This window comes from Tinamus guttatus, unplaced genomic scaffold, assembly GCF_059628265.1.
Source record: "Tinamus guttatus ecotype Peru unplaced genomic scaffold, ASM5962826v1 Tinamus_guttatus_pri_ptg000079l, whole genome shotgun sequence".
NCBI classification, from domain to species: Eukaryota; Metazoa; Chordata; class Aves; order Tinamiformes; family Tinamidae; genus Tinamus; species Tinamus guttatus.
In genome coordinates, this window is record NW_028288613.1 from 2,873,896 (window position 1) to 2,897,282 (window position 23,387).

The 23,387-nt window shown below is 58.3% G+C and overlaps 1 protein-coding gene across 1 annotated transcript; it reads left to right on the forward strand.

The window, feature by feature from the left end:
- Nucleotides 1-896: 896 nt before the first annotated feature.
- FAM53B (family with sequence similarity 53 member B) lies at nt 897-15,655 on the forward strand. Its single transcript, XM_088519993.1, has 3 exons — nt 897-949; nt 3,925-4,595; nt 15,308-15,655. Exons 1-3 carry the CDS (start codon nt 910-912, stop codon nt 15,653-15,655), a joined length of 1,059 nt encoding a protein of 352 aa, XP_088376119.1. The 5' UTR covers nt 897-909.
- The last annotated feature ends 7,732 nt before the right edge of the window (nt 15,656-23,387 follow it).

The following is a 23,387-nucleotide window of genomic DNA, read 5'->3' on the forward strand; positions in this document are numbered from 1 at the left end:
ACGGGGATTGGAAGCGGCCGCAGCGACGGCTGCTCCTCGTTAGCAGGGCACGAGCACGTGGGGAGCAGCATGGGGACGGCGAGGGCCACCTTGGGTGCGGGAAGCACCCGGGATCTGCACAAATTGCCCTTTTCTGCCTCCGTGTCCCGGTGTGCAATGGTTACCACATCCTGCACATGCAGCGGGATCGTTTTGCTGGATTTCTCCTTCCAGTCACTGTCAGCCACGGGTACACTATTATTATTATTATTGAATGGGCAATGTGTAAAACACGGATCAGGTGAGAAGGTGCGAGTGTTACTGCCCGCTGCCAGATAAAATACAGCTAGAGCAGCACGGATTATCGTGGAATTTGTGCTGGTGCTTTCCTTGGATCAAGGAAAGCCTCGCTCAGATGGGACGGAGCTGCCAGGAGAGACATTTCAGAAGCAGAATAGGGACATTTTGGGGGAAAACAGAAGAACAATTGGTGTGGAAGGGTGCTTTCACAGGCAGAGCTGAAATGGCATGTAGCTGCAGATGCCATACTGATTTATTATATATAAAACTGTCCATGCCCATGTTTAGAAATCTGATGATTTCTCTGACACTGTCAAGAAGAAATTCTTGGAAAAAAAGAGTGTAAAAAGCCACTGGAGTTATTTTGTACCCGTGCAGTGGTGTGTTTTCCTATTTTTAGTGCAAATTGAAACAATCTGAACGCGGCATCTGCAGCAGGAGCGCTGGCACAGGGGAGCCCCCGGTAGAAGGGGCCGCACGGTTGAAACAAGGAGCTGCTTTCCCCGGAGAGCGGGAAGGTTCCGGGAGGCCGGAGCGGGCGCGGATGGGGCCGGGTGCCCCGCGCCCCCGCGAGCAGGGCCGGGGCGAGCGCTGAATCGGTTCTCTCCGTGTCTGCAGCCCTCTCCAAAGATGAGCCGAGGCCCGACGCTCTTCTCCTGCGCCGTGATGGGTGAGCAGCAGCCCCCGCGCGTCTCCTCCGCGTCCCACGCTCCCTGCGTCGGCACCGTCTCGCCCTACCCTGCCATGTGTGGTTTTCCTGAGCACGTTGCTTGTCTCCTCTTTTTATTTTTTCCCTCTTTTCCTCCACGCTTTGATGTGTCTGCTTATTTTTACCCTAACTCATGCAGCTGAAATTAGAAGCATTTGGGGTCAGAGATTATGATTTTCCTGTGTTTGAGTATCCTGCCCAGCTTCCAAGTGTTCCACTGCGAGTGATAAATACTAATATTACTGCTAAAATATTCCCTACCTAGTCCAGTGTATGTGGAGGAGCCACAAGCCACAGGGAAACTGTCTCTTTTGCCTTTGCAATGTAAAGCAAGGGGTGTTCTGGTAACTCAGCCTTGGAGTAGATGTTGGGAGACCCCCTGTGCAGGTGACGTGATGTTCAACGGGAACCTGGGCAGTCGCTGGATTTTTAGATTCATACGAAATTCTCTGCAGTGTGGTGATAAGATTTTTATTCCAAATATATATATATATATATAGGCATAGCTTTGCTGGAAAGAAGATTAAAGATAAGTGTAAAACTAAAAATTCACAATTTCTTTTTTCCTTTTTGGCCCCTGGGAGATCAAGACCTGCCTGATTATTGACTAGATTTCCCCCCTCCACAATTCCCCTTTTCTTCCTCTCTGTCCCCATTGCTCAGTGCAAACGTGAGCGGCCGCGCCAGGGGTGACACTTTTGACTTGCTCTGCTGAAAATTCTCCTTCTTTGGGTGGACAGCAAGAGGAAAATGACAATATTCCAACAACAAACTGACGGCCTCAGCCAACTCGTCTCCAGCAGGTACCTAAGAAGCACTGGGCAGGAGCAGAAGGATCCGTGTGGAAGCCCCGGCTGCAGGGGGATCACGCCGGCCTCGGGACCGGGATTTTTCCGAGCGCTTCCCGCGCCTGCCCTGGGATTTCCTTTCCAGCCGGCTCCGGGGAGGAACGTCCAGTTAAATGACTAATGTCGAGCGCCTACAGCAGGAAATACAGCTCCGAGAGCAGCTCCAGGTGCATTATTGCATGCACAGAATTTGTGTTTGGGTAGATCAGTTTTCCTTAAAAGTAATTTTTTTCCGGAAGGGCTATCAGTGTAGGCAGTGCTTTCCGCATGTTTAAGCATGGTCTGTCAGTTCATGGAGAGAAGAGGCACGTAGCAAAGGAGAGGGCTGAAACGGGGAGACCTTGGGAGAGGAAGGCCTTGAAGAACGGGTGAGTTGGGCCCTTGTTCTCATTTCATGTGAAGCACAGCCACACGCATCGCGGTTCCATCTCATCTGAGAAACAGGAAGGCTCCGTGTCGCTGCCATCAGCTAATTACAACATTCAGATTTGTTCCACGTTTAGAAATGGTCTCCTGAACGTAAACAGGGGGCGGTGGAAGATGCAGACGGCCTTTTCCACGGCGCGGAGAGCGGCAGACTAGAGTTCCAGTTGAACAACATGCGAGAAGGGGAGTTCGATGTACACATGCACGAAGAGAAGTGTTTGGGTTTGGAGCCAAACAGGATTTATTTGCCAAAAAGAAGAAAAAAAAAATGATTGAAACCCGTAATTACTTTACAAGTTGCTGTAATAAATTATGTATGAATGTAAATTATTTCACAGGAGAGGAACGTAGAGGAAACTTGAGCAGAAGGATCATGCATTATGCATAAAAAGGAACTGTAAAATTCTTATAGCAGCACAGTTGTGTCGTTAGAGCTGGAGTTGTGTCAGCGTTGGATTCTTACACCCTTCTCGTGCGCGGTTCCGAGCGCGCTCGTCGGAACGCGGTCGGTGTCGCCAGCGGAGCCCGTCCTTGGAGCAGGAACTTGCAGAGTTTGTGGCCGCGGTGCTGCCCGGGGCCCTGCCCGCCCTTCCCGCTGCCTTCCCACGGGATCCGGGCACGCGTGGCCCTTCGGCTGGGAACGCCGAGGGGTCTCCGGCTGCTCCGCGTCTCCCTGGGCTCCGGAGCGCGGCGCTGCTCCGGGTAGGGCATCCTCCTCCTCACGGGGACACCCCTGTGCTGCCCCTTCCCTCGCTTCCCTCTGGGAATTCCCTAGGCACGTTCAGTAAGTGACCTGCAGTTTACTTGAGCAGTTTTCCAGTTAAAATCCCAAAGCAGGAGGCTCTGGGAGACCGACAACCGACAAGGACCTCTGCCAGCAAGCCCTGCGCTCGGCATCCAGCACTTCCAGCACGGATGCTGTCCCGCGGGGCGCTGTATCCTGGAAGGAGTCCCTGCCTCTGGGCTAAGCAACCTGGGGAGAACCCTTGCTCCATGGGAAGCGTTGGGAAGAGTCCGGCCTCTGTCCTGCTGCGCACGCGAAGTGCTGAGGGAAAAGCAAGAGCCCCCCTGGAAAACACCGCGCTCCCGACTTTCCGTGCGCGTTTCCAAAGGTTTATAGCTGTTAGCGCAGAAGCGATGCCGAAGGAGGACGGCATCCTGCACCCTCCCGCACGGGTCCCCCCGGCCTGGGGCAAGGGCGCCGTCGTGGCCGCGTGCCATGGAAAATCAGCTGCTCTTTGTGCTGCTTTTGTCTCGGACCTGACCCGAGAAATCTCTCTGCTGGCAGCGTAGCAAGAGGGGGAAGTAAATACACTAACCCTGTGCACGCGAGGCGCGAGGTGTCGGAGGTGAACCACGACCGCGTCTTTTATAACACTAAATTCCCCTCGGATAGTGCAATTTGGACAGGCAAGGGCGTATTTTTATCTGCTTCTAGCATTTCTGCTTCTGCTGGGATTATCGTTTTGTCTCTCCCCCGCTCCATGCCACAGCAGCCATTTGGCTGGCAGTTTGGAAAGCCATATTCCAAGGCCTAATTAATTGGCGCTGGAAAACGTCCCATATGCTGGTCTTTGTCTGCGGCCGTAGTACGCGGGGCGCAGAGCTAGCGCGTGCTAACGTGTGTCCGCACGCGTGTTTTTTCTGTCGTTTCCCAACCAGAAAATGACAGATGGGGAGACCTCAGCAGGAAGTGCCCGCTGCGGATGGAGCAGCCGCGCGGCGGCATCTGGGAGCGCCTCCAGGACCGGCCCGAGGAGGCCCCGCTCTGGCCGAGGGAGGCCGCGAGCGCCTGCTCCGTCACCAGCCTCATCCAGGAGCTCAGCCTCAGCGACCACAAGGGCCACGCGTCGGCGCCGCCCAGCAAGCGCCAGTGCCGCTCGCTGTCCTTCTCCGACGAAATGTCCAGCTGCAGGACGTCGTGGAGGCCGCTGGGCTCCAAGGTGTGGACGCCGGTGGAGAAGCGCCGCTGTTACAGCGGGGGCAGCGTCCCGCGCTCTGCCGGCGGCGCCGCCACCATGCAGAGGAGCTCGAGCTTCAGCCTCCCGGCGCGCTGCAACGCGCCGGCCGCCCCCTCGGACCGCTCCGGCGCGGGCGAGACGGCCCCGCACGGCCGCGGCGGCAGGGCCGCGGCGCAGCGCTCCCTGTCCTGCTCGCACGCGGCGCCGGCGCGGCCGCCCTCGGCCGGCAGCTCGCCCGCCGCCACGCCGGAGCTGCCGCGCAGCCGCTCGCAGCCCTGCGTGCTCGGCGACAAGAAGGTTGGCGTGAAGCGCCGGCGCCCGGACGAGCGCCCGAAGCAGCGGCCCTCGCTGGACCTCGCCAAAATGACGCAGGTAAGACGGCTCCTCCGGCGCGGCCCGGCACGTGGCGGCGGGCAGCGGAGCGCGGCCCTCTGCACCGCCGCGCTCGCAAGAGCCTAAGCCTGAAAAATCCCTCGGGCAGAAAAATTCCCCAGGCGGAAAAATTCCTAATTCATAAATTTGTAAATGAATTTACCTGAGCTTTGCTGGTTTGCATTTAGGCTCAAGCCCGTCGTCTCTCTGAGGTTCATCCATTTTATGCAAAGTAAAGCAATTGTTATGGGGAAAGATACTCCTTTTATTTAGGTAGAAGATCAATTCCCTTCCAAATGGGTTTGCAGTGCCAGTCTTGTTAAATCCCTTCATTTCTCTGCGCTAGTTTTTGCCCGCCGTGCCCGCCACGCTGTTGCTTCCTCCGGGTAGGTGTTTTGAGCTGCAAAGGCCGCGCTGGGGCTCAGACAGCCCCGAGCTGCCTCGCTGCGGTCGCCGGTACCCAGTGCCCGCTCTGCCAGCAGCTCCCTTCTCTCGACGCTCTCAGCTCTGTAATTTTCCACTCTGGAGATGTTATCACGTTTCATTTTCGGTTGCAAACGCAGAGCAAACCCTCCCTCTTCAATCTGCAGTGCAAATCCAGATAACAGATCTGAAGTGAGAGTCTGAGAGGATTTTGCTCTGCAGCCCTCTTCCTGCGAGACCAGATTATGGGACTTCAGAAACATGTGAGCGAGAGCCGGAGCGCGAGACCACATCAAAGGACGGGGCAAGAAGCATTTCCAATCTGCACTCGTAAAATTTTTCCCCAGCCAGAGTCTTATGATTCAACATTTCTCACGACAATAATTTACAATCACAGGCTCAATGACAGCAGCAGCTTTGTGCAGTGCAGAGACAAATTTGGGTGTAAAGATCCCCTGGCTCCAGCTGCCAGCACAGGGTATTAACCCCATTTGGGTTATCACGTTCAGCGTGCCGAAAAGCTTCCCCTGAAGTTTACTGTTTGGGCGGCTCGGCCCAGGGTGCCACTTTTGGGACCGTTCAGGGTGTTTTTGTCCGTGCACTTTGCACGGCCGCCTCTTGCACGGGCCCAGCCTGCCGGGGCTCGCCGGGTGGAAGGGGACCCAGTAATGCAGGTTTGTTGTTCCTAAGGAAACTACTGACAGCGCTTGATGGGGTGAGGTTGGAAAACAGAGCCGTGGATTTTCTCTCCTTGCCTTTCCTGAACGTGACGACATCTGATGCTATAAATTCAGTTTTTCCCTCTCACAAGAATGTGATATTTTATGACATTTTAGGCTTGGCAGCTCAACGGGTGTTTGAATGAGTTCATTTGTGTTGAAGGAAGTGATTAGTTTTTCCTCCTCCAGAGGAGCTTAAAAGATAAAAAGGGTCAGAAAGCTGCATTTTCGGGTGAGTGTAGGGGGAAAAGACATGGCACTGCAGTCGCCTTTTGATGAGCCCTGCCAGTAACATCTAACATGCTAAGCTTATTTTATTAGCTAATAAGCTGGATAGGCAGTAAAACCAACTTACATGTGTTATTACATTTTACCAGCCACAAGCTGGAATAACACCCCTGGCATCGCTGAAGGCCTTTCCATTTCCTTGCACTGGTGGAAAGTTTTCCTAAAGAAAGAGATTGGATTCGGGGAAGTGGCTCTGAATGCAGCAGAGCCTCAGTGGTGCTGCCCAGAGGGCAGGGGTTGGGGCTGGCTCCGTGATCCTGAGGGGCTTTTCCACCGTGGTGACGCTGCGGGTCTGTAAAGCTGCTCGAACCCGGGCTGTTTCCTTGGACCTGCAGCGTTCCCGTCCATGCTGGAGCCCTCGGCCCCAGGGAGCTGCTGACGGCCCTCGCTGGGCATCGGCACGAAGGGGCTCCGGAGCTTTCGGGGTTAGAGCAGAACGTGGGGCCCTTTGCAAAGCCTCTGGCTGGGGGATGGCCCCGTGCGGTCCCGAGCGCTGCCAGGCTCTGTGTGTGTGGGAAGAACCCGGGTGCTCGCTCCTTTGGGCGCTCGGAGGAGCGGTGCACGGCCGTGGGGATGCGCGGGAGCCCGTTCCCTATGGAAGCCTTCGTTAACACGGGAAAACTCTGCTCCTCTCGGACGCACGTAGGAAATGCAACCTGGAGCGAGCCACGGGGCCTCAAGAGAGGACGGCTTTCAGCAACACCCACGACTTGCTGGACACAGAGGGCACGAGCATAGAGAGACGCTGGTAAAAGCAGGAGCTCTGCACACGCACGAGGCGCCCGTCCCCGCTCCGTGTGCCCGGAGCCCGTCCGAGGGGAGGCCGGCGGCTTCGGGAAGCGTTTCCTGCACTTTGCTCCCAGCGTGTTGGGCTTAATCATTGACAGGCCGGTGTCCGCGGGGCTGGTTTCTCACGCCGGGCACCCAGGAGCTGCTTCGCGCCGGCCCGGGCCCCTCGGCAGCCCTCGCTGGCTCTGCTGTCCCTTCTCCTGTGTGGAGAGGGCACTGCCTGCCGAGGTGGCGCAAGGTCGTGCTCCTGCAGGTGTTTGAATGTTTTATAATGTTAGTTGTTGCTTCTGATATGGAAACAATGATTAGTTTTGTCCTTTGCTACCTGTTCTGGAGGCCAGCGCTGGCTGCTGGAAGGTGGATTCTCTCAGGCTCTGCAAAGTGTTGCTGGTTGCCTGGCTCGGGGCCAGCCGGCCCTCAGGAGCCTCCGTGTATCTGCAGGGCTCCCTGCTAACCCGTTCCCATGGGCAAGGTGTTCTCCAAACCCAGGCTTATTCAGAGGGAGCTTCACACTAAGGGAATCCGCAGCAGTCGGTGGAAACAGCAGCAAAAGCAATAAAAGGAATTGTTTTTCCTCAGTCCTACTTGTTGCTGCGGGCAATGAGCTGCCATGTCCTGGGAGCAGCAAAACCTGGAAGCGCCGGGAATGCCCTCGCTGGAGGAGAGGGAAAGGCAGGACCCCGGCAGGACCCCGTCCTGGGGCAGGACACGCAGCAAAGCGGAGAGCAGCCCTTCCCGCTCGGCCTCGCCAGCAATCCTTGTCATCCCCTGCGGGTGCTGCAGGCTCGGGGCAAAGAAAACTTTTCCATCGTGTCAGAGCATGGAGAGTTCGGCAGGCGGCAAGGGAGGCCGCGGAGAGCCTGTCCTGGAGCCACGCGGTGCTTCCCTTCCCTGCAGCCACGGGCAGCACGTGCTGATGGGCTGCACAGCCCTGTCGGCCCCGGCGCAGGCGAGTGACCCAAGACCGACAACAATCCAACCCCTCCATGTCCAAGGCTGCTCAGTCCGTGTTCCATGAGAACCAGCTGCTCAAAGGAATAGTTGCATTTTCCCTTGCTACGATCCTTCGCACCAAAACAGCCCCCAAAGCAAGAGAGCGACGTCTGCGCAGGCCACAAATCACTTGGGGGTTGGTCGATAAAGGGAGACAGATCAGGAGTCTGCGACTCTCCCCTTATTCTCCGTGACTCTCCCCTTATTCTCTGTGACTCTTCCCTTATTTCCTGCGACTCTTCCCTTATTTTCCACGCCAGCAGTGCCCGAGCTCCTGGCCGTCCTCCCGTGCGTGTCGTCCTCTTGCTGTGCTCCCCGCCAAGCTCTGCGCGTGCACATGGGCTGCTCTGCTGCTTCACTTACTGCCTCTCTCCAGGCTTTCCCCATTTTGCCTCCGTGCAATTCCTTGGCAAATCTGCCACTGAACTCACTTGGAAGGGCCCAACTCGGCCCACACTGACGTTCTTCCTGCGTGGTCCTACCTGGACTGTCTTGGTGGCCCTGAAATGGGTGAACATTCCTCCTCATCAGCGTTTTCCTAACCCACCTCTGCTGGTGAAGGACTGCACGTTCCACAAAGCCTAGAGAGTTTCCATCTCCCCGTGGGTTGCTACCACAAACAAATAATCCTGCAGTCACCAAGTAACTTCCCGAGCACAATCTTGCATGGAGCGAGCCCAAAGGGAGACTCCAATGAAGGATCCCCGGTTTCCCGAGCTGAACCCGGGCCAGTTTTGGGTGTCCAGCAGCAGCAGTGGGTGCCATGCAGCACCCTGCGGCGGGGCTGTGAGGGCAGCTCTGCGGGAGCGGGGTGAGCACAGGGGGAGCAGCGCGGCCGACACCAGAGCTTCGCTGCGTCTCCCGCTCCGGCGTGGGAAGCAGCCCTGGCAGCCTCCGTGCTAAAGCACAGGGTGCCTCCGTGGGAGGACTGGCGCGGAGCATGGAGCAAGATTAGGCAAGTCCTGGGGAGCATTCTTGCCTTTGGTGGAGTTATTTTCATGGGTGAAGGGCACTGCGGTTCAGTGGGCGAGCGGAGCAGAGGCCTCAAAGCGAAGGAAACGCAGTGAGGAGGAGCTAAGTCCTCCTGGGCAGTCGGAGACAGCAGGAATCCCGGTGCGAGAGAGGCCTGCGGCTCCGGCTGGTCCCTCCGGCTGCTTGTGGTGGCTCTCGGAACGGGGCCGGACTGTTGGGTGACTTCAGATGAAGGACTGAAATACGCCAAGGTGGCTCTGTTCCTGCACGTCTCATCTAGCTGCGGCTTTACGTGCTTAAGTGGCTTGTGTGGGACGAGGGGTGAGAATCCTGGGGAGAAAGCTGGAAGAAGAGGGGTGAACAACGAGCAAAAGGCTCCGCGAGGCGCCCAGCCAAGGCCGAGGCCGCTCTGCCGCGCTCCCCTCCGCTGCCGCACGAGTTTGCCCCTTACAACGGGGCAGAAAGACCCTCCACCACCCAGGCGAGCAAGGAGGAATCCCTGGCTCTGCCCTTTACGGCCTTCCGCAGCGTTGCCATTCCTGGAACCTCGTTAATAATTACCGCAAACGGGCACGTCGAGTTGTGGGGGAGAAACCAAGCACCAAAACGCTGCGTGCGCAAGGGGAATAGCCTCGGAGCGGATCTAGGGATCACAGGGCTTTGCGGCCGTGTTTTCCCTCTCGGCATTCCCAGGAATCAGGAGCGGAGGAGGACGTTGCTGTCTTGTGGTTTGGTCTCCTGCGGCTGCGGCGCGCTCAGGGCACGCGTCGCCCTCGGCTTCCCGTGCGCAGCGCCTTGTCAGCGCCTCTGGCAGCCGCTCGTGTTGAAATGGTAACACAGTTCAAAGCCCCAGCAAAGCAGAAACGCCTCTGCTCGCTGCAGCAGCGCGGCACGTCGCTCCCCGGGCTTTCAGAACCGGGTTGGATCCGCTGGGGCGGCCGCGCGCCAACGCGGCCGACGTGGCCGGGCCGAGCGGGGCGTCCGCGGCGCCGCGTGTCCAAAGGCGCCCGCAGCCTCTCGGAGTCAGCGGGAGGCGGAACGGCCCTTTCCGTCCCTCGCCTCGCACCACAGAAAGAGTGGGCAAGTTCTCTTCTCGTTGTGAAGAACTTGCCTGGGATTTCTCCTGGCAAGCAGGGTTACCGGGCCAGGTGACAAACTCAAGTGTCCTTAACAGGGACAGTCTTCACCCACGTGGGTTTTTGGCTCATTTTCCTTGCCCACTTCGCTTCCTGACGTGAAGAGTCCTGGTCTGGTTGTTACTGAGTGACATTAATGCGTGCTAACGTGCTTTGCAAGCTGTGCTTTTTGCAGCTTTTGCAGAAGTGCAGCATTTCTATGTAATGTTCAGCAGCAGCCAGGCTGCCTGCAGCACAGAGCCCTGCAGGAAAGGGTCTGGTAACGCTTAGTCATGCAGCGTGCCCTGGAAAGTGGGACAGGGCCACGTTTGTGTCATATTTGCCATAAAATCTCAGTGGCACCAGTAGTCAGAGGCGGCACAAGAGGTTGGGAGTCATATTTTCCAGTTCTAACTGCACGGTAACGCATGAAGACTTTGGTGCATGGAGGAACCCCCAGTAGTGAAGTTCCTTCTGCGGAACAGCCCATGGTGCACAGGGTGGGACAGCGAGTAGCTGCCTTCAAGCAAGCCAGGTAACTGGAATTAAAAATGCAGCCCCATCGGCACGTGCTCATGGAGAGCGACCCACGGCCGTGCATCTCCAGGAGCACAAACCTGCCCTGCAGATGGGCTGCGCGCGCTGGGTGGCACCGTCAGCACAGGGACTATCAAATGCTTCCCTGCAGGGGCAACATTTTCACCTTTTCCACCCAAAAAGGTTTTCTTGTCCAATTGTGGCAGCTTTTAGGCAGTTTTCGGGCTGGGATGCAGCGGCGTGGGGCGGTACCAGCGAGTGGTACGTGTTGCTGAAGGTACTAACGGGTGAAAAGCGGCAGGTTTTGAACTCCACTCATATCCCAGCAAATAGCTGCAAAATATTGATGCAGCTCCCAAGCGAGACTCCAGCTTCTCAGCCCCAGTGTTTTTTAAATAAATGTGAATGAGCGACTGCAAAGGTGAGTGTGTGGCATTGGCACCATGCTGAAGCTGAGGCTCCAACCAAATGACACCGTTTTGAGGAGCCGGGAGGCCGGTTTATCCTGCGGTCACACTATTACTCACCCTGCCATCGTTATTCACGGCCCCTCTATTTATTTATGTTTAAAAATACAAGTAGTTGTGGGAAAAGCAAAAAAAAAGGTCAATTTTGGAGACTTAAGTGTTTGCCCCGTCACGCTGCTCTGCAGTTTTGCCCCATTTCACCAATGTCCTGACGAATGCAGCAGCTCCGATATGTGACGGTGCAAAGTGCATCCCTGGACAGGCTGATGTTGACGCGTTTGGAAGGCGTTCGGCTCCCCCAGTGAGTTCTGCACCGCTTCCCTTCACGTGAGTGTGGAGCCGGGTGTACCGGGGCTCCTGCTCCTGGCCACGCTCCGGCCTCCGCTGCACCCAGCGCCGGGAGCCACCCGCACCCGGCAGCGGCTCCTCCGGCGGCATCGCTAACGCAGAGGCTTAACCGAACCCTCCTTCTTTCCCTCTTTCCCTTCTTTCCGTTGCGGGGATGATGGTGCAGGAGTCCCGCGGGAAATGCTGCCCTGTGGGAGCCCCGGGGCTCTTGCTGTTGAGCCCGGATTTCACTGCCGCCGTCTCGAGCATCGTGGCAGGTCTTGGGGGCAGCTTTACCCCCACCTCCCCGTGTCCCGCGTGTAGAGGGCGAGTGGGCGACTGTCCTTGGCCCGGCGCGGGGCCCCGTTCCAGCCGTGCGGCACCTGCCCTGGGTCCTGTACATTTTAAACTGCCTCCTGTGTTTCCTTCCCTCGGCTATGCCAGCCGCTCCTTCTCCTGACACTTCATCCGTCACTTGGAAGTGCTTTCCGAGCGGGATGCATCCTCCCGCGGAAAACAGGCTCCCACAGTGGAAGTGTGGAGCTTCCACGGAGCGTAACCCAGGCACGGGGATTCGGAGCGCTGCCCAAACACGGCCTGCTTCCCGGCGAGGGCTGCTCCGTGCAAAACTTCATCCCTCCGCTCTGTCCCCAGTGGCTCCCTCCAACGGGGGCTGCTTTTAGGAGAAAAGGCTGGTTGTTTCACGCTCCTTGAAGGCTCTGAAATGAATCTCCTCCCTCTTCCCAAGGCCATTCCCTCCCTCTATTCCTTACACCAGCACCTTGTGGCTCCAAAGTCACCCTGCAGAGACGTCAGCCTGAGGGTGCAGCTGGGGGAAACTGTGAGCGCCTGGAAAACGGGAGAGAAAACTGAAACTCCACTGCCCGTGTGTGCGGCTGTACCTGTCCGAATACCTGGGGCTGTTGCCATTAAGAAGTTAGGCAGAACCTTAAAAACAACGGAAACCCCTTTTTTTTCGGTTTAGAGCAAGCGGGGGTTCTCCAGAACCGCATGAGTAAGAGCTTTGCATGAAAGGAGGCCTGCGACGCGCTGCAGGCGATCAGGGCGGCAGATAAGGATCTGGCTCGCGGCCGAGGGTGCCTCACGGTAACCGAGATCCACAAGCAGGAGCCGTGCAGCCCTCCCTGCGTGGGGTGGAAAACAACCCAAAGCCGGGCCGGGGGTGGTTAGCGTGATGGTTTGTGCCTTGGTGCCCAGCGTGACGGACTGGTCCCCTCTTCAGAAACGCTTGAGGGAGGATCAGCGCTTAGGTGGTGAGCTTGGGGCATCCGTAGCTGGCAGTGGTGGCCCTCGGGGCCGTCCGCGTGTCCTTGGTGCATGTGCAGGGTCCTGCTGAGGGCAGTGGCTGCACCTCGTGTCTCCAGCTCCTCCAGCTGCAGGTGCTCTCGGTGCTGGGGGCGCTTCGTGTGCTGCACGGGCCGCTCTGGTGTCACGGGGGCCTCAGCAGCCTCTTCCACCTCGTGGCCCTCAGAGGCACCTCAGCCCATGCTGGGAAGGCCGCTCTGCGACGCGGGTGAGGGTCTCCCACAGCCAGCTGCGGAAGGAGCACTGGAGGCCGCATCCAGAAGGATGGCTGGGTTCCTGCCTTTTCCTTGAAACCAGCAGCCGCGGAGATGCCAAACTCCCCTTTTTTGGTCTGCCGCTACAGGGCAACTTTGTGGAGCGGCTTGGAAGAGGCCCAAGGTGGCTGAGAACAAGCGCGGTGTTGTGGCCCGCGCCAAAGCGGCCTCTTTGGGGCCGGTACAAATAGAGGGCCCCAGCGTGGGGCGCTGCCAGGTCAGCAGCCCCCGCGCGCGCCGCGTTCCCTCCGTCCACGCAGGGGAGCGATGCGGAGCGGGGAACAGGCGCGGCGCGGAGGAGAGCGGCGCGGGCACCTCCGCAGCGCCCCGGGAGCACGGCGGGATTGTCGCCGCTTGCAGCGATCCCTCCCCAGAACGGCCCCCCGCGGCGTCGGGAATGGCCCCGTTCCCGGCCGTGCCGAGCGCGGCTTTCTGGAGCAAGCGGATCCGTGGCTGCCTCGGCCCTGCTGCCGCGTGCAGCAGAGGCCCTTTTCTGTGGGCAGCTGCTGAACGCTGGAAGCAAGAAGCCCGTGGAAGGGTTTTCCCGTCTTCTTACAGGGAAGTAAATTTTCTGCACAGTGAGTCAAGCCACGGGCCTCACACGGGGGAAAATTGGCTCGCAACGTGTGCGTTTAATGGAGGCGGTTACAGGCAACGGGGAAGTGACACTGCGGGCATTTTGGCCTTGCCAAAGTCTGCACAAAAGGGAAAATTTCAGTAGATGTCAAGGGCATTTATGGCAGTTCTCTGAGAAGCGTCCAGGATTTGCAACGCTTTTCATTTGGGCAGAAAGACTGCGCCCAGGACGCTTTCAATTCCCTGCAGCTGCTGCAGTCTCCTTCCTTGTGGCTTTGGCATTGCCCGGAGCAGCCACAGGGAGCTGCCCAGCATCCTCCTTCCTGGCCCAGAGGAAGAGCAGCCCCGGCACACGGAGGTGTGCGGAGCCGCCCTCGGGAAAGCGCCTGCGTTAGAGCACGGGCAGCGTTAACAGCAGCTGGGGAATGCAGGAAAATTAACGTTCCCCCAAGCGCCACAGCTCTGTTTGCAGAAGAGATTTGCACTGCGGAGAGCACCGTTGACTTTCAGGAGACTGGGGCTTTCAGGTGCCTAACTCACTTTTGGAAACGTGCTTGCAAATCTTCCGTTGCACTTGGAAAATATTCCCCACGTGTCCCCAGGCCCTCTCCAAACGCGCTGGTAATTGCAGGTTGTCCATTAACCACAGTTTGCAGCTCCCTGCTTGGAGCTGTTGTGCAGCCTGGACCCAGCACATGGGAAGTCACAAGTTCCCTTAAACCCTGTGGGAAGGATGGAATGGTCTGGAGGGCACGGAGCACGGGGGCATGGAGCAAGAGCGTCCGTAATGCGGACCGGCTTCGTGCTCTGTGCCCCAGCGCCGCTCCCTCGGGTGGTGGGAGAGTTCCTGCAGTTCCAGACAGGTAGGTTTTGAGAGGCAGGCGCCTCATCTTTCATGTGGACTTGTGGCTTGTGGTGTTTTTGAAAAGCCTCTCGTGCTGAGCCGCAGCTGCTGCTGGGGTTTGCGCCGCGTCTTGGTTCTGACGCTGCGTGCGCTGCGACGCTGAGCACGAGCAGCCCTCGGGATCACGATGCTCCGGGAAGGAGCCCTCCTGGGAATGTCTGCGTCTTCCCTCTGCCTCTCCCTGCTGGCGCCCGCCCGGCCGAGCTCGGAGCCGCTGCAGGCATGTGGATCCACACGGGATCCACGGCAGCCTGAGGGGGATCAGGATCCGCCGCCATCCGAGTGGCACTTGCAGGGACTCCTCGTGCAGCGGGTCAGAGCTTCCTTTAAGGGCAGCCTCCCTGAGAGCTCTTGTAAGGATGTGCTCTATAGAGTGCTTAAGGTTGGAAGGGACCTCTAGAGGTCATCTAGTCCAACCCCCTGCACATGCAGGGTCACCTAGAGCACGTGGCACAAAGATCTCCAGAGAAGGAGACTCCACAAAGCTTCACCGCGAAGCTTCACCGTGCGTCATGCTCGAGGCCTTGCGGACGCGATCGCGTTGTGTGAGGACGGAAAGCCCTCAAGTGCGTTTTCATTTCCTGGCAGTACTGATCAGGACAGCTGTGGAGCTGGGGCCATGGAGGACAGCCAGTGTCGGGGGTGCCAGGGTCCTTGGAGCCACCTGCAGGGTGCTGGAGCCCCCTTTCTGGAGAGGAGCGGGGCCTCAGAAACTCTGCGAATGCTCTGCTTGGTCTCCCTCCACCTGCTCCCCTCCTTGTCCCTTTAATCAAAGTGACGGTACACAAGCAAAACCCCACCTAGCAGGGACCCACTCTGCAATTTAAGAGAGGAAGAGATGGGAGTCCCACCACCGGTCATGCCACCAGCACCCGTGGTCCTTCCTTCCAGCCTGCCCATTTCCTCCCTCGCACACCTTGGTCTGTCTTCACAGCGCTCCCTTCCTCCCACCTCGTTTTCTCTCCTGTCTCCCGCCGTCTGCGGGCGCCCGTCTCAGCCGCGTGCTCTCCTTGCCTCCGCAGAACCGCCAGACCTTCAACAGCCTGAGCTGCCCGGGCGGCGCGCCGGATGACGGCGCCCACCTCACACCGCCGCGCGCCGCGGCGCAGCCGGCGCCGGCCTCCTCGGACGGGCCGCCGGGCCGCACGCCCGCCTGCACGCCGGTGCCGGAGCCGGAGCCGCGGCGGCCGTGCGCCCGGGACGGCGGCGGTGGCGCCAGGGAGGAGCTCTCTGGTGAGGAGGCCGACTACGGCGACGAGCGCGGCGGGAAGGAGGCGGCGCGGGCGCCGTGGCGGCGCGGCGGGGCCGCGGGCGGCAGCGTCTGCCAGCTGGGCGGCGAGATAGATATCGAGCAGATCGAGAACAACTGAGAGGGAGCGCGGCGGGGCGCGGGGTGCTGCCGCCGGCCGCGGGGCACGGAGCAGCTTTGCCAAAACGTCGTCAGGTATCCGGAGCAATCGTGCGTGCAGAACCTTGAACTTCTTCGTAACTGCTGTAGCCGGGGAGCAGCGAGGTGGGGGAACGGCCCACGGCTTCGGAGCAAGCGCTGGGGATCGCCCCCATGGGCTCTGTGCGCCGGCGGGTGGGTTCCTCGCGGCGCCGCAAGGCACATGCAGAAGGGGCTGCGGCAGCAAAACCGCCAGCGGCGCAGACCGGATGATGGGAGAAGGAAAAGGAGCAGGTCCCTTTGGAGCCTCCCAGGGCTCTTCCCTCTCCCTGACCGGGACACCGTTCCCGTGCTCCTTCCCGCTCTGCCTGCCCGCGAGGCGGTTCCGAGGCTGCCGCGACCCGAGTAAGCTGTCGAAACGCTGAAAATTCAGGTAGCAGCACTGAAAGCTTTTTCCTCTCCCTGTGCCTTGGTTAAGCACAGCCCAAGCGGTGACCGTGATGCTCGTACCGAACACCTTTTCCCCGGGGAAGCCGGCTGTCCGCCGGCTAACAGGGCCAGAAGGACACGCGCTTGTTTTCCCCCACTTTTCTTTCTCAGCCCACAGGAAAGCTGCACGGGCAGCTCTGGGCGCCCGCTCTGCAGTTTCCTCATGCTCGCAGGTGGCTCCCAGGGAGCTGCAGAGGTGGCAGAGGAGACCCAGCTCATGGATCCTAGTGCCATCTCCAGCCTGGGCACCTTCAGGAGGGGCCGGCGCTGCCACCGGCAGACACGTAGGATCTGCGGGTCGGGCGCCACCGGTACAGATGTCGTGCCCCATTTCTGCTGCCGTCACTGCACTTTGTCCCGTGGGCAGGCAGCGCTCCGCGTCCCGCGCGCGACGCCCGGTGCCTACCGTTTACACACAGCACAACCCGGTTGCCTTACTCAAGCCGCTTCTCCTACGAGGCATGGCCTTATCCTGGGCACGTTAGCTTGGACACACACTGCAGTTAGCTGCGATCTTTCTTTTTTTTTTCTTTTTTTTTTTTTTTTTTAGGCCACAATGGTGTTCGGTTGGGTATTTAGCTGTTGGTTTTGTATGATTTTATGTACTTTCAGTTTAAGAAAGCCTTACTTAAAAAAAAAACTCTCTGTAGAGCTAAAAACATGTGTGGTTTTATATATATATATAAGTATATATATAAATAAAATAATTAAGAATATTGAATATAAATATAGTATGTGCCTCAGATTCAGGGGACACCCCGTTGATTGTACGACTGGGAGCGGCGGTGCCCCGAGCCCGCAGCGGCGGCTCCCGGTGCTCCGTGATTCCCCTTCCTGCGCTCGGGTGGATGCTGCGGTGACCCGCGCAAGCCCGGAGCGCTGCGGGACGAGGGCAGCCATCCCATCAGCAATAAGATTCCATCAGCGCGAGTCTCGCGAGAGGATTTTAGTGGGAAAAAGCGAAGCACCGGGAACGCGCGCTCGGGGATTTCGCTGCGTGCAATGCACGGATGTAGCTCCTTGAGCCTGGTTTATGAAATATTACATCTCAAAAAAAAAGGCAAATGCAAGTATTTGTAAAGTAGATGATGATTGTAATTTTTCGCGCTAGGGCGTAGCCTGTTTGGCCAGTAACGTTGTGTTTCAAGTGCGTTGTTCAACGGCTCCTGGCTGAATGGGACGGCAGACTGATGTAGGATATGTTAGGATTGTAGCGGTGCTTTACGGAGTTTATGTTCTTGATGTTTAAGGGTGGAAAGAAGATGGTGGCCAAAAAAAAAAAAAGAAAAGATTAAAAGAAGCCTTCTGACGCCCTGACTTGTAGTAACGAAGTCTCTGTGGCCGCTCCTGGTGTGGGGCGGCCGCGGCGGGGGCGGCCAGGGGCTGCCGACTTGTACTTGCTCCATGACTTGATTGCACTAGAGCAGCTTGGTCTCAGGAAATCGCTTGTTACTTTTACTGTGTAAATAAAGCTTCCTGGTTCAGTACCCCAGCTGGCTTCCCGTGATCTCTTTAATCTGCTCGGGTTTATTCTGCTCTCGCTGGACTCCAGCGCTGCCTCCGGTTCCAGGCCCTGCCATGGTACGTGTGGGGTTCTGCAGGGCCCTCCGGAGAGCCCGGTGCCAGCAGGAGAACCGAGGGGAAGGACGTTAAAGCACCAGGAATGGGCCCAAAGGAGACGAGGCTGAGTGGCTGCACAGTCACGCTGCTGGGCTCAGGATTTTTGGGGTGGCAACCTGCATTTTTTGATGCCCATGGGCAATGCCCTTCCCTCCCAGCCGGCCCAAACGCCGGCTCTTGTGCCCCGAGTTTTGCCAGGGTGTTTTCCCGTCCCCCCGCACACACGCACGGAGCAGCCCATGCCACGGTGCCCCTCACGGGGCCGTGTTTATTGACCGTTACTGCACGCGGCAGCGGGAGCCCCGGCGCCCTTCCACGTGGCGCTCTCACCGCCAGCTACACTAAGATTAGTATCTCCCGCCAGTCCCCGCGTGGGGAGGGATTAGAGATGGCCGCTCTGTTCAGGCCCCGGGGGGCTGCGCACCGCCCTGCCCGCTGTGGTGCCGGCGGGACGCGTGAGGCGGCTGCATGAGGCGGCCGCATGAGGCGGCTGCATGAGGCGGCCGGCGTGAGGCGCCGCGTGAGGCGGCTGGCGGGAGGTGTGAGGCGGCCGCTCGTGGGGCGGCCCCGCGCTACCCTCACTCGCGCAGCTGCTGCAGGATGAGCTCCACGGCCTCGGCCAGGTTGTCCACGTAGGCGTCAGGCTTCACCTGCGGGTGGTTCTCGTCCGAAGGCCTGCGGAGGAGACAGAGGGTGAGGGCGGCGGGGCGGACGCCAGGAGGAGGCCGGAGGAGCTACGCAGCCCCCTGCCCTCCGCACCGCGGCCAGCAGCTCCCGGCGTTTCCCGGCCCGGGAAAGCCTGCCTGCTGCTTCAAGGTCCTCATACGTGTGTCTGGGCTATCTGACCGGGCAAAACCTTGCCCTGCCTCGCACAGAAGGTGCTCTGCGTAGTCGCCAGTGAGCGCACGGCAGCGCGCTGCGCTCTGCCTCGTGCTCCCATTTGGCACTAGCCAGGCCTGGCAGGAATCGCCCAGAAGAGCTTTCCCTGCTGCCCGAGGAGGCTGTGCAAATAACTTTTCTGCTATGGCCCCTCCCTAGACATAAGTAAGGAAGGAAAAACAAGGCCTCCCTTCTGACCTAGGGGCAGGAAAGGTCTGTGCGTAGCCTTCGCTAGCAGGAGGCTTCCTGCGGGTTTCACTTTGCAAGCCCTCTGCTTCCCTGCAAGCCCATGGCGCTGCGCGGGCGCGCGGAGCTGCCGGTGCCCCTCGGCACGAGCCCCGCGGGCAGCAGCGCCCTGCGGAGCCGCCGGCACCCGAGATCCCCCCGCGGCCCCGGCCGGAGCCGCGAGCCCGTCCGCCGGGGTACAGCAGCTGCTGGGGGCACAGGCGGACGCAGAAGCCGCCCGGGTTTAGCTTTTCCTGCCGACGGCTCCAAGCCCTGTAGCGCTACCGTGGCCGCGGGGCTAGGACGGCGAGCAGCTGCCGAACAGAACACGTGTATTTTATAGCCTCAACGGCGCTCCCTGGGGAGAGCTGAGCGCCTCGTGTCCCGCTCCCACCTCTCCGGGACCCTGCAAAGGGCACGACTCCGTCCAGCTGGAGCTGTTTTCTCAGCGGGATGATGCGTTTCCCATCGGATGCGCAGCCGGCAGAGGTTATTAATAGCCTGCGCAGCCCGCGGAGCTCGGCTGTACGAGTCCCACGTTTGCTCCCTGTCGGAGTCGCGGGCAAGCGGCGAACGCCAGCGTGCAGCTGGGAACGAGGCGCCAGCAAAGCGGCGTGTTCCACGTGTGCATGGCCACGCCATGCTGCCTTATTTCATTCTCCAAGTTCTAGCTTGTTACAGGGCTACGGTGCAGCAGGAGCCGTAATTACAATGATTTTCAGGTTTCCCTCAACCAAAGAAGCATTTAGATTGACGACAGTAAAGCAGCTTAGAAAATGTGAAAAACTCTTAAAATATAAAGCAAATACAAATTCAATGCACATCTATCCTAACACCCCGATTGAGCCAAAAGGCTTTTATGAACCCAGAACTACCTTTGCAGGGGGTATGCAAAATAGTGTATTTTTGGCAGTACTTCTTAATTTGAGTGGGGATCCAAAAGAATTAACGAACCAAATTTCTTTCCATTTTACACTGCAAAATGTTTCCTTCCTACCTTATAAATCAAAAGCAAATTTTAAGAATTGTTTGGGAGGAAAGAGAACTTCTCAGTCACGGGGATCTGATCTACATAAGCATTTAACAACAGAGTGACCAACCTGTACCAGCTTCTTAAAGCCAGAGGGGAAGGTACCACCCCGCACACCCTTGCTGTGTGCTGAGGAAGGGGAGCACGCAGAGCAGTGTCTAACAGCTACAGACAGGACTTCCAGAGGGAAAATTAGGAAACAGGGAAGGCACTGCCTGGGGAAGACCCACTTGGACATGGGCTTCATCTGCTGCACTCCTCTTTCTTATTGAGCCCCAAACTCATGATTTATCTTCCACTTTACAGCTTGATACAGGGTTACACGTGGGAATCCTAAAATACTCTCCAGCTATGCAGTTTGCAGACAGATGGCCTCTGCTGCAATGCAAGAGCTTCCATATTTTTAATCATATGTTACTGGCATAATCCAGAAGAAAACGAGAGAAATATGTAGCCCTTGTGCAGCTGACGTTTCCCATTACTGGGAGTTAAGCAGAATCCAGGAGGTGCTTTACCTGCGGAGCAGCTTCTCCCCCAGCGTCTCGTGTGGCCACTTCCTTCGTCTCGCAGAACGTTTGTAAGTCACCACAGCACCAACCAACAGCCAAGCACTGGCTTTTTTTATCCTACTTCAGTTTTGCTGTTTTGAGCATCTGTCAAAAGGAAACTACAGGCCGCAATTCCCAAACACTAATGCCACGAAGCGATGCTCCAAAAGCTCCCAAATCCTGTAGGAGCCCGAGGATTTGGAAGCGCCGCAGGAAGACGGGGCAGTGCTGCAAAGGGCTCTTTGGACGTCGCCACCTCTTTGAACGTTCTCGGGCCGCGTCGGACGCGCGCAGCGAGCACAAACCCACGACAGATCATGTCACCCCCACCAAAATAATGAGAGGAATGAGCTCCCTTCTGCGGAACAGGCGAGTGGCCAAAGACCCTCCCGCTCTGCCGCCTTCCCAGGAACCGCAGAGCTCGGTGCTGCAGGAGCCCCTCTCCCAGGGCCTGGGCATTGCTGGGGCCTCAGCACCTCCCTGTCCCACCAGGGACATGAGGGCACTTCAGCCCCGGGCGCTTCTTGCTCTCACACCTCAGCTTGTCCTCTCTTTTGGCGACGATGGCTTTTTTTTGCATTTATGAAAATTTGCACTATTACAGGCATCGTAACAGGTCACAAAGCTCAAAGGGGAGATGGTTATTTAGTCCTTTTCTCTCTCATATTCCAAAAATAAAACAATCTAAAAATACCTTTCCTTTGCAGGTCAGTTTAGGAATGAAGTTACAGCAAGCTAAGTTTGAGATAAACTCCCTCCGCCTCTTTATGTGGGACTCTGGTTGCACAGAAGGCCCATAAATCAAAATGACAGAAGATTTTAGTCTGTAGCTGCATATTGAGCTGTCAGCCGTCTTGGCCAGCGCACAAAATCGCCTGAGAAAAATCAGCTCCTGCCTTGGGAAACACTCTCCCTAGTTAGGCAAGAATTCCTGGGAATGCTTTAGCTCCACAGCCTCGGCCGTGCACGGGGAGTCGTGTCTAGCCCAGGCTGGTCACGTCATGTCCTCCCGGGGACACGAGGCCTCCCGGGGACAGACAGGGTCGGCTCTGGCGTGTGACAGATGCAGTTACATGTCCGGGCAGGTTGTCAGCGCTGAGCGCGGCTCTGGAGCAGCTTTGTTTGGGGAGGAAGCGCTGGCTCCGGCTGTGCGCGGGAAGAGCAACGTCTGGAGCGCGCACAAGGGCACGGCCGGGCTCGGGACGCGGCCTGGCACCTCCTCCTGCCCCACAGCAGTAGGAACCCATGGAGAATCATCCTCTGAAGGAAGCAGCGACGCAGCACTCGGTGCCTTGCAGCGCGCTGGGGCTGGCGCGCAGCATCCTCAGCATGACGCAACCTGGCAAGAAGTCGCGAGGCTCCGTCGCTGCTCGTGTCCATCAAACCGTCCCCAAGAGGTGACTAAACACCCTCTTCTCGCCGGGCCTATCCGTCACTGTCAGCGGCTCGGCAGCTTCCACTGCAGCAGGCGCCGGGAGGCAGCTCCTCCGCGCGGGCCGGTCCGTTTGGAGCAGGGCTGGAAGGCGAGACGTGAAGGAGAGCACGGAGCGAGCGGGACGCTGCCCCCGGCAGTGCTCTGCCCTCGCAGGAGCAGCTCCAGCGTGGCGGGAGGGCTGCCTGCAGCTCCTCTCTGGGGAAGCAGGACCCAAATCCTGGATCATGAGGGGCAGCGGGAAATCACAGTTTGTGCAGGAGTAACAATATTCACCTGCTGCCTGGACGCTGTGATCGCCGCAGGTTTGGAGTGCCAGGACAGCGGGGAGTTTTGGAAGTAAATGAAGTTAAATGAATACACATTGAAGACAGCATTGTCAGGGCTGTTGTCACCCTAACAACAGTCACGGCTTTTCACTCCCATGCGAAACCTCTGCCCTGAGCTGGGATTCGGGGCTGTGGGAGCCTGTGCCCCTGTGCACATGAGCCCCCGCTGGCAGCCCTGGCCGCCCGGGCTGTCGCAAGGGAACGTTCCTCAGCAAGGAATGTGGGCTGCAGCGTGTTTGGGAGCTGAAACAGGCTGACGGGATCGCGGAGGTATTTTGAGACGCCGATAGCCAAACTCCTCGAGGGGAGCAACAAGTGGGTGTTTGCAGTCTGCAAACAAAACACGCACGTAATGCTGCACTAGCAAAGCCCCCACGCCAACTGCAGGGCCTGCTCAAGGCCTGGTTTGTGCTCTCTTCCAGCAAAACACATGGGGAGCAAGCAGGAAACTGCTCAATTCCTGCGTGGACAAAATATGGAAGATTTAGCAGATGTAAGTAAAAGTGGAGGTAGTCGACATGCTCTGCTGTGGCCACTGTGAAGCGGCACAGCAAGTCCCGCGGCTGCACGGGACCTCCTCGGGGCTCACCCGAGGGCCCTATTGCACACGCTGCCCTCCCGCTGCCTAAAATTGGATAGAAAAAGAGGTTAAAACTTTCTCCTGACAGCGTATTCTTCTGGGGCTCTTACCACGGCTGTAAAATATGTGAGCCGGAGTTTAACCAGATTTGCTTCATGACGAGTGTAAACAGACCCTGTTAACCTCCGCCAGCTTCTTTGGATGTAAATTTTGCCTTAATTTTCCTCGACGCGACAAGCGAAGCCCCTTTTCTGTTGCACGTGCAATGTGCGGCGCAGCGCAGCACCGCAAACCCGCGCGCACCACGGCGGGGAGGCAGCGGCCCCGGCGCTGCCGTGCGGGATCCGCTCGGGATCCGCTCGGAGCCAGGAGCGCCTGCAGAGCCCAGCGCCGCCTCCGCCTCCACCTCCGCCTCCCGCAGAGCTAATTGGGCTTAATTGCAACTCCTTCGGCTCCGCGCATCCACAAACAGGTAGGAATTAGCAGCCCGGGATTGGTGTCGGAGTCTGGCATGGCTCTGCGCGGCGAGGGAAGCAAGCGCCAGTGCTCAGCTACAGACCACGATGAATTCAGGGAGAGGGAA

Excerpts from the sequence above, each read along its gene's own strand:
- FAM53B (XM_088519993.1), top strand. The coding sequence starts at position 910 with ATGAGCCGAGGCCCGACGCTCTTCTCCTGCGCCGTGATGG. Across the intron at positions 950-3,924 it reads CTTCTCCTGCGCCGTGATGG|AAAATGACAGATGGGGAGAC; the intron begins GTGAGCAGCAGC and ends TTTCCCAACCAG. Across the intron at positions 4,596-15,307 it reads ACCTCGCCAAAATGACGCAG|AACCGCCAGACCTTCAACAG; the intron begins GTAAGACGGCTC and ends TTGCCTCCGCAG.